We start from the raw sequence: 13,494 nt of genomic DNA, 5'->3' as shown, positions 1-13,494 counted from the left end.
TAATCTGGCCCTTTAGAGAAAGTTTGCTGACCCCTGAACATGTGTATCAGTATTATCTGTAAGTATAAAACACCAGCACAAACCAGCTAGTTTACAGAGAGCTACATCAGAGAATTGAGGGAAATCATATACAAACTTAAGCTTTTATCTGTTTATTCAACAAGATGTAGCTTTAGTTTAAAAACAGGTTGAACACCATTACTGTTTGTGAATAATGCAGAGAGCCATGGAAAAAAATCAACTTCACTACAGTTTATAACACTTTTATTAAGAGTGAACAGGTATCAGTATTCCTAAACTGTAAACAACGGGGAACTGAAGTATCGAAGGAGAAACATTAAGGATCATATGTAATAGACAAAAACTCTTAATTTTCTTACTGCCTTTATACATCAATGTGTGATATTTAAGTATAAATGAATTCCTTATTAAGCAAACATTTTTGCATACACTGCCTTCTCTTTTTCTTTCTGTGCCTTTATCTTTTGTTTGACTTTCAGCAGTTCTGCCTGGATAGCTGCAAAATAAACATGTAACATGAGTTATTTTTCAAACACCCAAAAATTAGATTGACCAACAAACTGATATTTTAGTATGGTAATTAATTGCCCCTTGATAACTCTTCTTGCCCTATTAACAGAATATTTTACAGTGAGAAAGTATAATCACAAATACAAAAATCGTGAAGCATAATTTTAGAAGACTGTCAATTGAGATAATTCAAATTGACTTACACAGTTCTGCCTTCTCCATTAGAGGGCAGTTAAGTGCCTCCTGTTTTACTTTAGTAATAAAGAAACCGAAGATATATTTTAATATCTAGTTCTCGTATCACTATTAGTAGTTGGCGTATTTGAAAGACAAGCTTATTTTTATCAGTGTCCCAAAGCTTTCCTAAAACATAAATCTATTAGCTAGAATATTTCAGTTATGGATACATCCAGTTTAAAAAATGGTCAACATTAAATTCACCATAGTATTCTTTTAGTACTGCCCTTTTGACTCAAATTAAACTCACTGGAACTCGATCTCAAATGATACAGTAGAACAAATAGTATTCTGGAGAGGAACTAGGATGTAAGCTCTCTGAGGACAGGGACCCTGACTTGTTCCATGCAGTATGACCAGTGCCTGGCCCAATCACAGGCATTCGGTAACATCCGTTGAATAAGTGTCTGTATCTAAGTGGCAAAGGGCACAATATTTCATGAGAATAAATTCTTAAAGGAAGTAAATTTTCACTACAAAAACTGCTGACTTACCTTTATCTTCCGGTGCTATCTCCTGAGCTTTCTTAAGATCAGCCTTTAATTGGAAAAAATTTTTAAAGAAATATTAGTTGTATGATTTATGAATATGGTTGTCTTTTTAAAAATTGAAATTTAGAACAAAATTTTACCAATGCTTGGTCATATTCTTTTAATCCTTGCCATCCTTGAGCTCTACGGTACAGTGCTTTGGTATTTGACGGGTCTATTTCAAGAGCCTACAAAAATATATCAGATATTAAATATATGTGCTAGATTTCAACTTACTGCCTGTCAGCTCCAAATCAACCCTTCTCTGCTCTGTATGGAGCTGGACCCTAAGTCTCTCCTCTGGCAGCTGGCAGTGTCAAGTTTTGTCAGTAGAGGGCGCTAAATGGACATAGAAGAGGAAGCTGTTCTTCCAGGTCCCAGCGTTTGTGCTCCTCTCATTAGGTTCCTGCACAGCTTGGTCACCAGCACACAGCAACTCCCCACAGGCAAGTTCCCCAAGCACTGCAGTGAGTCCCACAAGTATGGTGCACACTGAACAAACACCTCTGCCACCAGTGGGCCACAGCTGTCCCCTCTCCAATGAGGTCTGGATCTCAGGGGTCTTGAGAGGTGCCTCTTCCTAGGGGCTCCATTCCAGCCTAAGGGAAACAGCTGCTCCTATTACTTTACATATATGTTAATAAATATATCTGCTATTTCCCTAACTTCAGAATTCTCTACTAGCTCTCTCTTATTATTCTAGTCCCCTCTTATATCTTATTTTAAAACTCTGTTCAAATTACTGTGTAGTTTCTATTTCTTGATTCAGCCCTAACTGATAAAGCCATTTTGAATTGATACCTGTGTATATTCTTTTATTTGAAATATCGGGTTTTTTAGGAGCATGAGTAACTTTAAATAGGTCTCTCCCCTGAAACAAACGTTTTAAAAATACTATATTTTGTTTACTTAACATCCTTTAAAGGTCAATACTCAGATTTTACTGAAAAGGGTATATTATCTGTCTCACAAAGGGCAAAAAGAGATCCAGAAGATTGGTGACAACCAATCATTTCCTTTGATATCATTTTTTCCTCTGCTATATGCTTCTTTCTAAATATATTCTTATCCCTATTCCACCTACCCTACCCAATTCGGATCTCATTTTATTTCTACTTGGTCTGGACATAACTGGTCTATGTACATAGCTCAAAGAACAATTAAAATTATTGGAGGTGGTCTTTTAAAATTCATGGTTTAGTTTGGAAAGTTTTTTAACTCTACAATAGGGAGTCATAATTGCTGTTTTTAAGGAAGGTAATTCTGTCACCTTTCTAGCTTTTGCAGTTAGTATTCCTGAATGTCTCCATAAAGAGCACCAAATAAAAAGTCCCCTGAGGGTATGGGTTTGTCTTTTAATTAAAGTACCTGCTAGCTGATTAACATTTGCCCCACACTGTGCTAAATGCTTTACATGTTAAGTCCTTATAACAATCCCATGAACTCTAAAATTAGGATTTACCCAAGATCACATAGTGACAGAGGTCTAATAAAAAAAGCACATCTGACCGACTCCACACCCACATTCTTCCTCATTCCTGGCCTTGTCTTCCAACACCAAGCACATACTAGGTATTCAATGTGTTAAATGAATAAGTGAGCTGATACATGTGCTTTGAGTAAAAAAGGAAAAGTATCTTCATAGATATTAAGCAACATAATAAGCTAAGTAAATGGACTGAGAGGAAAACTGAGGGTTCAGAATATTTAGAGATAAAATGACATGCTTTAGAGTCTCGTTAGGTCCTATGCAATCATATATGAATACATGTAAAACTGCCTTCACTGAAGTTAAGTTCTAAGTCATAACCCAACCCCATCAAAAAAGTCAACATCAGACTTACCTCCAAACAACTGTCAATTGCTCCCTGCCAATTTGACATCTTCAGTTTACAAGCACCAGTATTTAGCATGCAGCTTAAAGTTACAGGTTGCAGCTTCGATCTATCTGCTTCCTCAGTTACAGCCTTTGAACCTTCCACGTATCTGGAGAATGTATTAATAAAAGTAGCATGTAATGCTCTACAAAAGACTCTGCGTCTTCAACCATGCCAAAAAATGTTATGTACTTCTGATATAAAAAATTCATCAAATGCTGATGATTATTGATATTCTTAATATTCACTATCTTTTCACTAAATGCTTTTTCTTTGGATAATTTTTTAAATCCTCACCTGAGGTTATATTTTATATGGAGAGAGAGAAAAACATTGATGTGAGAGACCCATTGGCTGCTTTCCATATGCGCCCTGACCAAGAATCAAACCTGCAACCTAGACATGTGCCCTGACAGGGGATTGAACCCACAAAGTTTTGGTGTTCGGATGATGCTCCAAGCCACTGAGCCACTTGGACAGGGCTAAATAATTTTTTTATTTTTACTCCAACCTTTTCCCAAAGTGTTCAAACAGGCCAAACTAAGAATAATGCCCAAATTCAAAGGTAATTATACACAATTAACACTCAGTATTTTTAAACACCTGGTCTCTATTAAAAGCAAGATTCTTGTTGTGTGACATGGAATGGAACGGAAATGGTGAAGAACTATGTAGTATTGATTTTGAGATGTCATCTAATACATGTAGTTCATAGCTCTGGCCACTGAAAAGGGCTCAGAAACAATGAGCCTACCTGGTCCCCAGAATTTGTTTTCTAAAGTCTATCCCCCACTGAAAAGAATCTGGGCTCCTTGGAGAAACTGCTGGAAAGTATAAGATGAGCCTGGAACATCTTGTACCAGAAAGTAAGCCAAGAAGAACATGTCAAAAGGGTGTAGAAAAAAGGGCTTCCACTGCAAAGATCTGGAACCCTCTGAGCTTCAAAAAGAATGATGGTAATAGTGTAATCAAGTACCAAAACACAAATTAGGCCAAACTGACACATGACATCAATATGTTATCATAGAAAATACACATCACCTACTTAAGTTCTCTTGCCAAAATATCCTTAACCTAATCTTGAGGAAGCAATCAATCACACAGATGGTATTCTATAAAATGCAAATGACTAAAAAAACTTATAGAATAGGGTTTATTAAAGATTAGAGGAAATTAAAGACATAAAACTAAATGATACAATAAAGCCTAGAGTTAAGAAAAAAATGAATTAATTGGGGAAATTTGAGTGTGGATTACAATTAGATAACGTATCAATGGTATTTGGGGGTGTTTTAATGGTAGTAAATTTATGCAGAAGAATGTCCTTGTTTCTTAGGAAATAACTGCTAAAATATTTAGGGATAAAGTGTCATGGTATCTGCAACTTCCTTTCCAAACTGATTCTGCAAAAACAAATACAGCAAAAGTGAACTAGCGAATGAAGGTTAAGGTACGTGAGTATTCATTCATGTGCTATTCTTTCAACTTTTCTTTATTTCAAAAATTTCCAAAATAAAAAGCTAGAGGAAACCAAAAAATGCAACTATTTTAACACACCTGGTAACTTTGCAACTAATTTGCCAAAAATACAATAAACTCCTGAATTTCAATTTATAATTCAACTTGCAGTTCTTAAAAAGTAATTTATTAAAAACACTTTATTACCTTAAAACCTTTGAGTATTTTTTAATGGCCATCTCCCAGTTCTGGGATTTAAAAAAACTATTTCCAATGTTTTTTAAGTCTTCTGTTATTAATAGTATTTTATCTACCTGTATAAAAAATATAAACATGTTAGATTTTAATGAGTAATGTGGTTTCATGCTAGGTTCTCTCACTAAGACAGATGAATACAAAAATCTCAAAAATCTTAGTATAAAATGTTTTTAGTAATTTCAGTTTGACTAATCTGAAAGTACTCACGTCTTTTAAATCTATATCTGCATCCTCGGGGAAATCTGGATGCCTGTCACCAGAACCATCTTCTGGGAATATTCCCCAATCATCCCCTTCCTTCAATTCTCCGCATTCTGCAATAACGCACAACTGTAAAAATAATCCTAAATTGTAGAAGTCCACTACCATATTAACGATTTTTTTTTAAAGTCTGGGTTTAAAAGCTATATAGCTGCAAGTCATGTGCAACATGGTCCAAGTCACTTCTGAAAATACAGAATGACTTTAGGAGGCTCACATCTGTCTGCTCTAATGACAAGAATGCCCCTTATAAGCAACCCAAGTAATACAACAATGTCACTATTTTACAAAAGTATTTTATTGCTATTCAGCATCTCAGTGTACACAAAATAAGTTGAAAATTTTATCATTTTCTACATAATTTTCTTTAGGTGGGGCATTACTTTCAATTTACTACTGTTTCCTTCATATACTGAGTGACAGCCTCCCTCCTGCAGGTATCTGAATTTCCAATTCTCACAACCCTGCCAGTTGGGTTGGGTAGTGAGATAACTATTTTGATTTACATTTACAACAAAAGGATCTTTAGTTACATAATCTAGTCTAAACCCTTAATTCATGTAGGGTGAGGAATCAGGCCAAGAAAAGTTGAATAAGATCAAGGCCAAACCACCAATTAAATCATAGAGTCCAGAGATTCTTCATTTCCTTTTCTCTTCCTGTGATGCACTAGTTAGTATACAGATCAACTCAAAGTTTTGCAGGTATAGGAAGACTTAAATCACTAAGATTGCAATTGAAATAATAATAAAATATTTTTTAACTGCCGAAATCTTCAGTTGAAAAGAAAAAGCAGCAAATACAGGTTTCTATACCAAAAATCCTAACATTTTTCCAGCTAATAATCACCAGGTCCTTCTGCTTACATTTCTTTAACATAGCAGCTAGGAGGAACTCTGTACTTACTTTAGCAGGTTTTTCACCTTTCACTTCTACATTCTCCAGAATTCTTGCCACACCCATTCCTTTCATTACTTGGCCAAATACCACATGCTTCCCATCCAAATGAGGAGTCGGAACTGTTGTGATAAAGAACTGGGAACCATTTGTATTGCTGCCTGCATTTGCCATGCTCAATAAACCCTCCCGGTCATGCTGTAGAAATAAAAATCATCAAAAAAAGCCAGGTTAGAGGTACTAGTCTGAATGGTTCAGTCACATGAAACTATGGTAGATTGTAATACCTTTACAATACCTATGGTAGATTGTAATTTTACTTTGTATGAATTGCAATTTTTAATTCACAAAATGTAGGGCTACTTGATCACTTTTTAAATTTAAAAAAAAAGCTTATGAAATCAAAGTAACAAACAGTGGGGGGTGTACTTCTAAATTTGCCATATTAAGAAAATGCTGTTATTTCACCCTTAAGATGAAGATGCTGCATGAAGGCAATATAATCATTATACTTTGCCTTTTTATTTTATGATGGATGCTCTTTTTTCTGAAAAGCACTATACGGCCCACTTTATGGGCCTACATTATGATTCTTCCTTTACACTTCAATAAACTGGGAATAGCAACAGGTTATTTAATTTAGACAGGACAGTCTATTAGGTACTTTATTTTTAAAAATCCCGTGATACAGTGAAGCCACGATAAGTGAACTGCGATATAGAGAGGGACTACTGTACTGCATACATATATATTTAAATCAAATTTCTTCCTGGCACCAACCTGATCAAAGATTCTTTTGAAACCCAATTTTATCTTTCCACTTATCCTCAAGTTTGTAAATTTATTCGTTATTGGGCCAAATATTTTAACTCTTAAGATGCCTTTTACCCCTGCAATCTAAATCTAATTCAACTTCAAGGTCACTTGTAGAAGGCCAGAACTGTGTGTCCTTTCAATAGGCCTCCTTTCTTTAGATCAACATGATTTCCACATAATCTTAGTTTTCATCCTTGTGGTAGCTTGCCTTCTTTCTTTCCAAAAGTTTGGTGCTTGTCCCGCAAAATTAAATGGAATATTAGCTTTATTTCCTCAGCCTCCTACTGCCTTTGTCTTCCTTCACTCACGTCCCTCCTTCACAATGGCACCCGATTTTAGTTTCCATCTAACCAAATCTCAGCTACCTCGCAGGACCCAGTCTGCGCAACTTCTGTGCGTACCCATTCCCCCTCAATGTCTTCCCTAGTAACTTTGACCATTTCCATTTCAATCAATTTAGCATTTATTTGCAGATTAGAGGTATAATCCAGCTGTCCCATGTTTTAATCTTGTCTTCCCGATAAAATTGCAAATTCCTTGCCATCAGGGCCTTTCATTTTTATAAACCTTTTGGTGCCAGTGACAATATTAAGCACACACAGTTGCAGTCAATGAACAGTGCTTTACAAAACAGATGAGATTTCCTTTTCAAGTTATCTTAATTACCTTGTTCATATTCCTCATTTTCAAAGATATCACTTTACTTTTATACTTACATGTCCATTCTTATAACTTGAATGATGCAATATAACCCGATTACATCTTGGGACAATGAAGATAAGAAGGCACAGGCACCACTAATGTCCTTTAGGAGCTTGTACATTAACCATATCCTCTAGTTTGCAAATCCCCTGACATCCTGGATATTAGCGATGGTTTTGTTGCTCTTCAAATTCAAGCATAAAGATGCACAAGTTACCATCCTTCTGATAATGAGAACATTTCTCTTGGAAGTAATTTTGCCATATGGTGGCTACTTAAAAACTCATTAGCTTTACTGAAGTATGTAAACTTGGGTCACACTGAAATAACTAGCGCTTCTGCTAAATCATTACTGGATGAAAGTTTTCCTATCAAAGGCACATATTTATTTACAAATATGATACCTTTTCAAAAAGAGAATCTAAGCCGACTTGAGACATTTATTGGTGTCTTAATCCAACAGACATAACACCCTTTATTATCATAACATGTATTTTGTCTACTTTACCTTATAGTAGAAATTTTCATCTTCAAACTTTTCACCATAAATACTTTCTCCACCTGTCCCATTCTGATTTGAGAAATCTCCACCCTGAATCATAAATTTCTTAATAACTACAAAAAAGGAAAATAGCTATTAGAAACTAAGCTACGATCTCAGCAATGTTAACTACTGAACATGTAATAATGAAGACAACTTCCTAAAAACATGACCCTCATCATGTCACTCTCCTGTCTTCCCTACCACTTCACTCTCAGAAGACTTCACAATCTGAGTCCAAACTACTTTTACTGCCTGATCCCCTACTAAGACTCGGAAAATTAGTTCCAATGGGCACCACTGCAGTAAAATGTCACTGGCACCCCGAAGTTGGATCTCCTAATTCTTCTTCCTCATTAGCTTGACTCGTACTTCCATTTTAAAATCATAATGATTCATCTCTTCCAGCAAACAATTAACTCCTTAAGTACATCTGTTTTTCATCCTTATAACTGTGCATGGCTGGGTACCTATTAGTCACTCATGAATAAAGACCAATTATTCCCAGATTTTTAAACTGTGATGAAAGTATTTCAGCTGAAATCATCTTTTGGTGTTCTAGGTTCCCAAGACCACCCCTATGTTCAGAGATTCTCTACAGTTCATGGGATTCAGCATTTGGTTGTATTACAGCAACATAGTAAGGATACTCAGCTGGATGACAAAGCATAAGGTTCCAAGGAGAGTCTAAAAGAATCCATGTGATTCCTTGTGCTCTTGCCATCCCAGAACTGGTCACAAAGCACATTCTTCACCCAACAAAGAAAGTTCAGTACCATATGTACAACCTTTCTGCACAGGAAAGCCCACTCAGCACCCAAGGTTTTCACTGGGGATGATGATGTAGGCAGTCTCTGCCTAGCCTGTATCAAATTCCAGACTCCCAAAAGGAAGTCAAGTCTAGGCACAGTAAACCACCTTAATGGTTCAAGTTCTGAGTTCCCAGATTTCAGCCAATAGCCACCCTTGGGGGCACACTTTTCTAAGGATACCAGTCCTAGGCCTGCTATGTTAACTCTTTTCTTCATTCATTTTATTAGCTTATTTTGGTATTTTATTAAACATGAAAGTAAACCAACAGTTTAAATATTTTAAAATCAATGTTAAATTTTTTACTTTTTTGTGTAAATACGCAAATGATTGTAATTTAGCTTATTTGTTTATTCATTAAATAAGTATTTTTGGAGCGCCTACTCAATAACTATACTAGATGCTGAGGACAAAGTAAGATGTAATTCCTGAAATCACGGAACCTTCAGTCTATTGGGGGAACCATCAAATAATCACTAAACAAGTATAACTAGAAAGTGTGACAAGCTATGTGAAGATGTCATCTTTTAATCACATACCACACCATGTGTCCAAGACACTGAATCTTTAAGTCGGCTCCAGCCTTCCAAGCAATGCTTCCCAAGAAGTAGGTGTCACTTTTTTATCACCAGGCAGTTATCAAACCTCTGCTTTTTATCATGGTCATTCCCTTTTTTCTCAATCTAATCATGCTGAAGAGTTAAGAGGACTGGTGAAGTTAGGGTAGTCCATTTCTCTACAAACAAACCTTAGTGCCCTCCTGTAATTAATTCTACCTTGCACAGACCAACCTTTATGAAACTAAGCTATTGACTCAAGTATCAAAGCATCCTCTTGGAAACTAATAGTAATTTTTAATCTTCATCCCACAGTGTTGTCTTCCCTGACTCCTATAAGACAAGATTTGATTAATTATAACAGCAATTTCCAACCACTGTGCTCCAAGACTTTTTAAAACATTCAGTACCTGACTATTTAGTCAGGGGCATTGACTTCTTTTCCCTTAGATTGTCAAATAAAAAAAAATGACAACAGCCAACACAGGAACAGCCATCCGGTGTGAATTAATCAAAATTATACCTATATTTTTTTGTCAGATTAGCAAAATAATACATTTTGGGGTGTGCTGCAGAATTCTAGTTGATGTCCGACATGAGATGAAAAAAGGTTGAAAATCACTGATCTATAAAAAGAATCAGTTTCAGAAAATTTACATACTTCGATGGAATGGGCATCCTTTGAAATGGAGAGGTTTCCCGGTGGTGAGTCCAATGCCTTTTTCTCCTGTACACAATGCACGAAAATTCTCTGCAGTTTTGGGTACAATATCTGCAAATAATTCTAAGACAATTCGACCAACTAAAAAAAAGAAAAAACTGTCAGTATGTAAAATAGGCAATAAAATAAGCAAATGATAAAAGATCAATTGGTAAAATTATGGCCACTAAGATTCCAAGATCTCTTTTTTGTCATTTTTCTAGTACTCAAATTTAGTCTTATCTAATGTTAGATGCCAAGCATCTGGTTAAATCTTAAACAATTATTTTTCTACATCTTATAACAGACCACAGATACAGTAGCCAGAAGATTAGCACCATATAAGGGACACCATTAAGTATAAATGGTTTTAAATTCTGAGTAATTTCTTCAACACATACTCAGAATTTTTGATCACGACATAACCAAGAGAAAAAAATTAACCATTCTTTGTGTGGTCAAGTTGACTTAGTTTTAAGTACAGCTGTAGCCTTTGTGCTCTGTGAAGCCTGCCTGCTGCAGCTTCTGAAGCAAAAGCTGGAAAAGTTCCCATTCTAGATAACTCCTAAGGGAGGTAAAAATAAACCTGGCACTGGTTTCAAAACAAACTGAAATATACATAAAAGTGTCTGTCTGTGTATCCAAACGAGCCATAGGATCCCTGAATCCCGATGAGTCCCTTTGCATAACATTCAAACGCAATGCCCGGCCAGCAATTCTAACATATTCCAGAAAAAGCGCAATTCAGTTACGAAGCAATATGCTAATCCCCAGAAGTTTGGGGCGCTTCTGAGCTCCGAAGGTAGGCTAGGCAACCACACTGCTACATCGAATTGATTTTTCCAAGACTAACACCGAGAAAATGGTCAACAATCTGGACCATTACGTTAGGAACCAATAATAAGGAACAAGGAAAAGTCTCTTTAATTTATAAGCAACATGAAAATTGCTGATGTAACTCGCGTGGCAAAACAGAAGGCGAGACTGAGCCCCACTGACGCACATCCCATGGTCTCCTCAATGTCCCACTGCAAACATAAAATAATCTTATGCAAACTTGACGGCGCAAGGTGGCAGGGAGGTGAAAACAAATATGGAGACAAACCCAAAAGCCGCCACAGAAACTTCCAGAAACTTCTGCATGATAAGTGGCATTCCACAAGGGCGCTGGCTCGACCCACCCAGAATGCCTGGATAGCTTCAGGCGGTCCTGTCTGGGTGGCCATACCCTCCTCCAATCCAAAGAGCAGCCTCCGGCCGGAATGGCACCCCACCCTCAGAGTCCTCCGAATCCCGAAAAGCCTAGTCTCCTCGGGGCCATTCTCCCAAGTATCAGACTCCGCTCACCTCGCTCGCCTCCGACGTCCACGTCAAAGAAGACTCGGGGATTACTGGGGTTGGAGGGCTTAGCTTGGGGTGTTGGGAACGACATTTTGACTTGCAGACACGTTTGGAAGCAGATTCGGAGCACCGCGTGGCCACCTGGTAGCTGAGACCCGAGAGCACCTCTTTCAGAGGAGACCTAGCGGGGCGCTGACGAGCCACTTCCGGTGGGAGACCCGGAAGCCGCAGCCCGATTTCCGGCACTGCCTACCGTCCGTTTCCGTGCACTTGAGGTGGGGGCGTGTCCTCTCCTGGGTTCTGTACCCTCCTGCTCCCTCTTTTCTCATTCGCTGCAGTGGTGGTTCGTTTCGTGTCAGCTCGGTTTGCTTGTCCGGAAAGTGGGAGTGAATATCCTTCCTCGGAGGGTCGTTTTAAGGATTAAAGAAATACATCAGCACAATGCTTGACACAGCCGGGTGGTAGCTAATCAATAGTTGCACATTATTGTTGCTTTATTGCTCTAATTTGATCTTCATATTAACAGTATAAGTGATAGAGGTTTGACTAAAGGCTCCAGACAGCTGGAGCTGAGAATCCAGAAGAGAGCAGTTTTGATTCCTGATAAAACTGCACTGTAATTCCCTTTTCCCTTATTTGAAGACTAATTTTGGAGAAAAGTATGTTCTTTAGCAGTTTGTAATGTTCTAATTGTTTATTCGTTTATTTAATCTTTCTCCTCCCATTAAAACTGAACTACATTGTCCAGCACTTCTAACAGTGTCTGGCACATACAGGTGTTCAATAAATATTTTTTAATGAATGAATGAGTTAAAGAATGCTAATGGCCTTAAGAATGTTTATAAGAAAATATTAACAAGAAATTTCATTTTGTTGTCCCTTTTATGTATAATTTGATAAGATTCTCTATCAGTACTTCATGCTGATCCTTTCAAAGTCCAGCATATTAAAATTAATATAAAATGTTAATTTCTTGTGAGTTGATGTCCTTCATTTCCACCGTGTTTATTCATTGTGGTTCCCTGAAAATCAAGGACAGCTGAGCACATAACCTATGTGTCTTTTGATAAATAAGAATCGAAATAAATTGTTCTCTAACCCAGTCTCATTTACAGGCTGCAGACTGGTAACTTATACTTTGTCTCACAAATATCATATGATAACTTCACGTTAAAATTTTTATTTTGCTTTACTAGCTTAAAATCAGCCTTTAGATTATTATTTAAAGAATTGTCACTTTTACACCATAATCTCCTAACCATTATTATCATGATAAATATCATTATGTTTAACTTGGCAGCATAGACACTTTCACTCTACCATCAGACTTCTGAGTTTCAAATATAATCTCTAATAGATACTAACTTGTGACTTTGGACTTAGCCTTCTGTGCCTCAGTTTTTATGTCTAAATTATGACATTATATGTATCTTAAATTTTTTATAAGGATTAAATGAATTATTTAATGTTTTAACATCTAACACATAGTAAGTAGTTAATAAGTGTAAGCAATAATTAATTATAAATAGCTAATGCCTTATTATAATAATTACTAATATCAACATTTTATATTGAAAGTTAAAACTGGAAAGATGCTTTGAGAATGCCTCTGCCTTCTCAGAAAATATAACGTGATTCTTTCTGTTACACAGGTTTCTGGGTGTAAAAGACTAAATGTTACTCTCACTGTGTCTAGATTTTTCACAGTGAAGTAACAGCTTTACATAAACTGTCATATTCCTAGAACCAACAAGAATCACACCTTTCAAAACCACTCCAGAACTGATCTCTAGTGAAAAAAGTGAATCCTCCTAGCAATTTTCCCCATTGTCCGTCTGCTTACTTAAAATAAGGCTTCCGATTTCTAAGTCTTCTTGCCCATGTGTAGCAAGAAACAGGCCATGCACTATTTCTTAAGGCCAAGAACACAATTTCGTCTGGATAGGGGGAGAAATATTTGCTCTAAGAGCCCTATATT

At 36.7% G+C, this 13,494-nt stretch overlaps 1 protein-coding gene across 1 annotated transcript; it reads right to left on the bottom strand.

Moving 5' to 3' along the window:
* Positions 1-250: 250 nt before the first annotated feature.
* On the bottom strand, positions 251-11,737 carry PPID (peptidylprolyl isomerase D). Its single transcript, XM_090288761.1, has 10 exons — positions 11,523-11,737; positions 10,137-10,277; positions 8,076-8,182; positions 6,059-6,247; positions 5,099-5,221; positions 4,841-4,947; positions 3,143-3,284; positions 1,400-1,486; positions 1,263-1,305; positions 251-517 (listed from the first exon to the last, which is right to left on the bottom strand). Exons 1-10 carry the CDS (start codon positions 11,605-11,607, stop codon positions 429-431), a joined length of 1,113 nt encoding a protein of 370 aa, XP_090144887.1. The 5' UTR covers positions 11,608-11,737; the 3' UTR covers positions 251-428.
* Positions 11,738-13,494: the final 1,757 nt, after the last annotated feature.

The sequence above is a fragment of the Furipterus horrens genome, unplaced genomic scaffold (assembly GCF_987537825.1).
Source record: "Furipterus horrens unplaced genomic scaffold, mFurHor1.1.pri manual_scaffold_10, whole genome shotgun sequence".
Lineage (NCBI taxonomy): Eukaryota > Metazoa > Chordata > Mammalia > Chiroptera > Furipteridae > Furipterus > Furipterus horrens.
This window is presented reverse-complemented; position numbering and strand designations above follow the sequence as displayed.

What these genes read in the sequence shown, in the direction of transcription:
- PPID (XM_090288761.1), bottom strand. Translation starts at nt 11,607, where the DNA reads ATGTCGTTCCCAACACCCCAAGCTAAGCCCTCCAACCCCAGTAATCCC. An exon ending in AGGATGCCCATTCCATCGAA is followed by an intron (nt 8,183 to 10,136) that starts GTATGTAAATTT and finishes CCTTTTTTGTAG; the next exon opens with TTATTAAGAAATTTATGATT. An exon ending in ATGAAAATTTCTACTATAAG is followed by an intron (nt 6,248 to 8,075) that starts GTAAAGTAGACA and finishes TTATTTCTACAG; the next exon opens with CATGACCGGGAGGGTTTATT.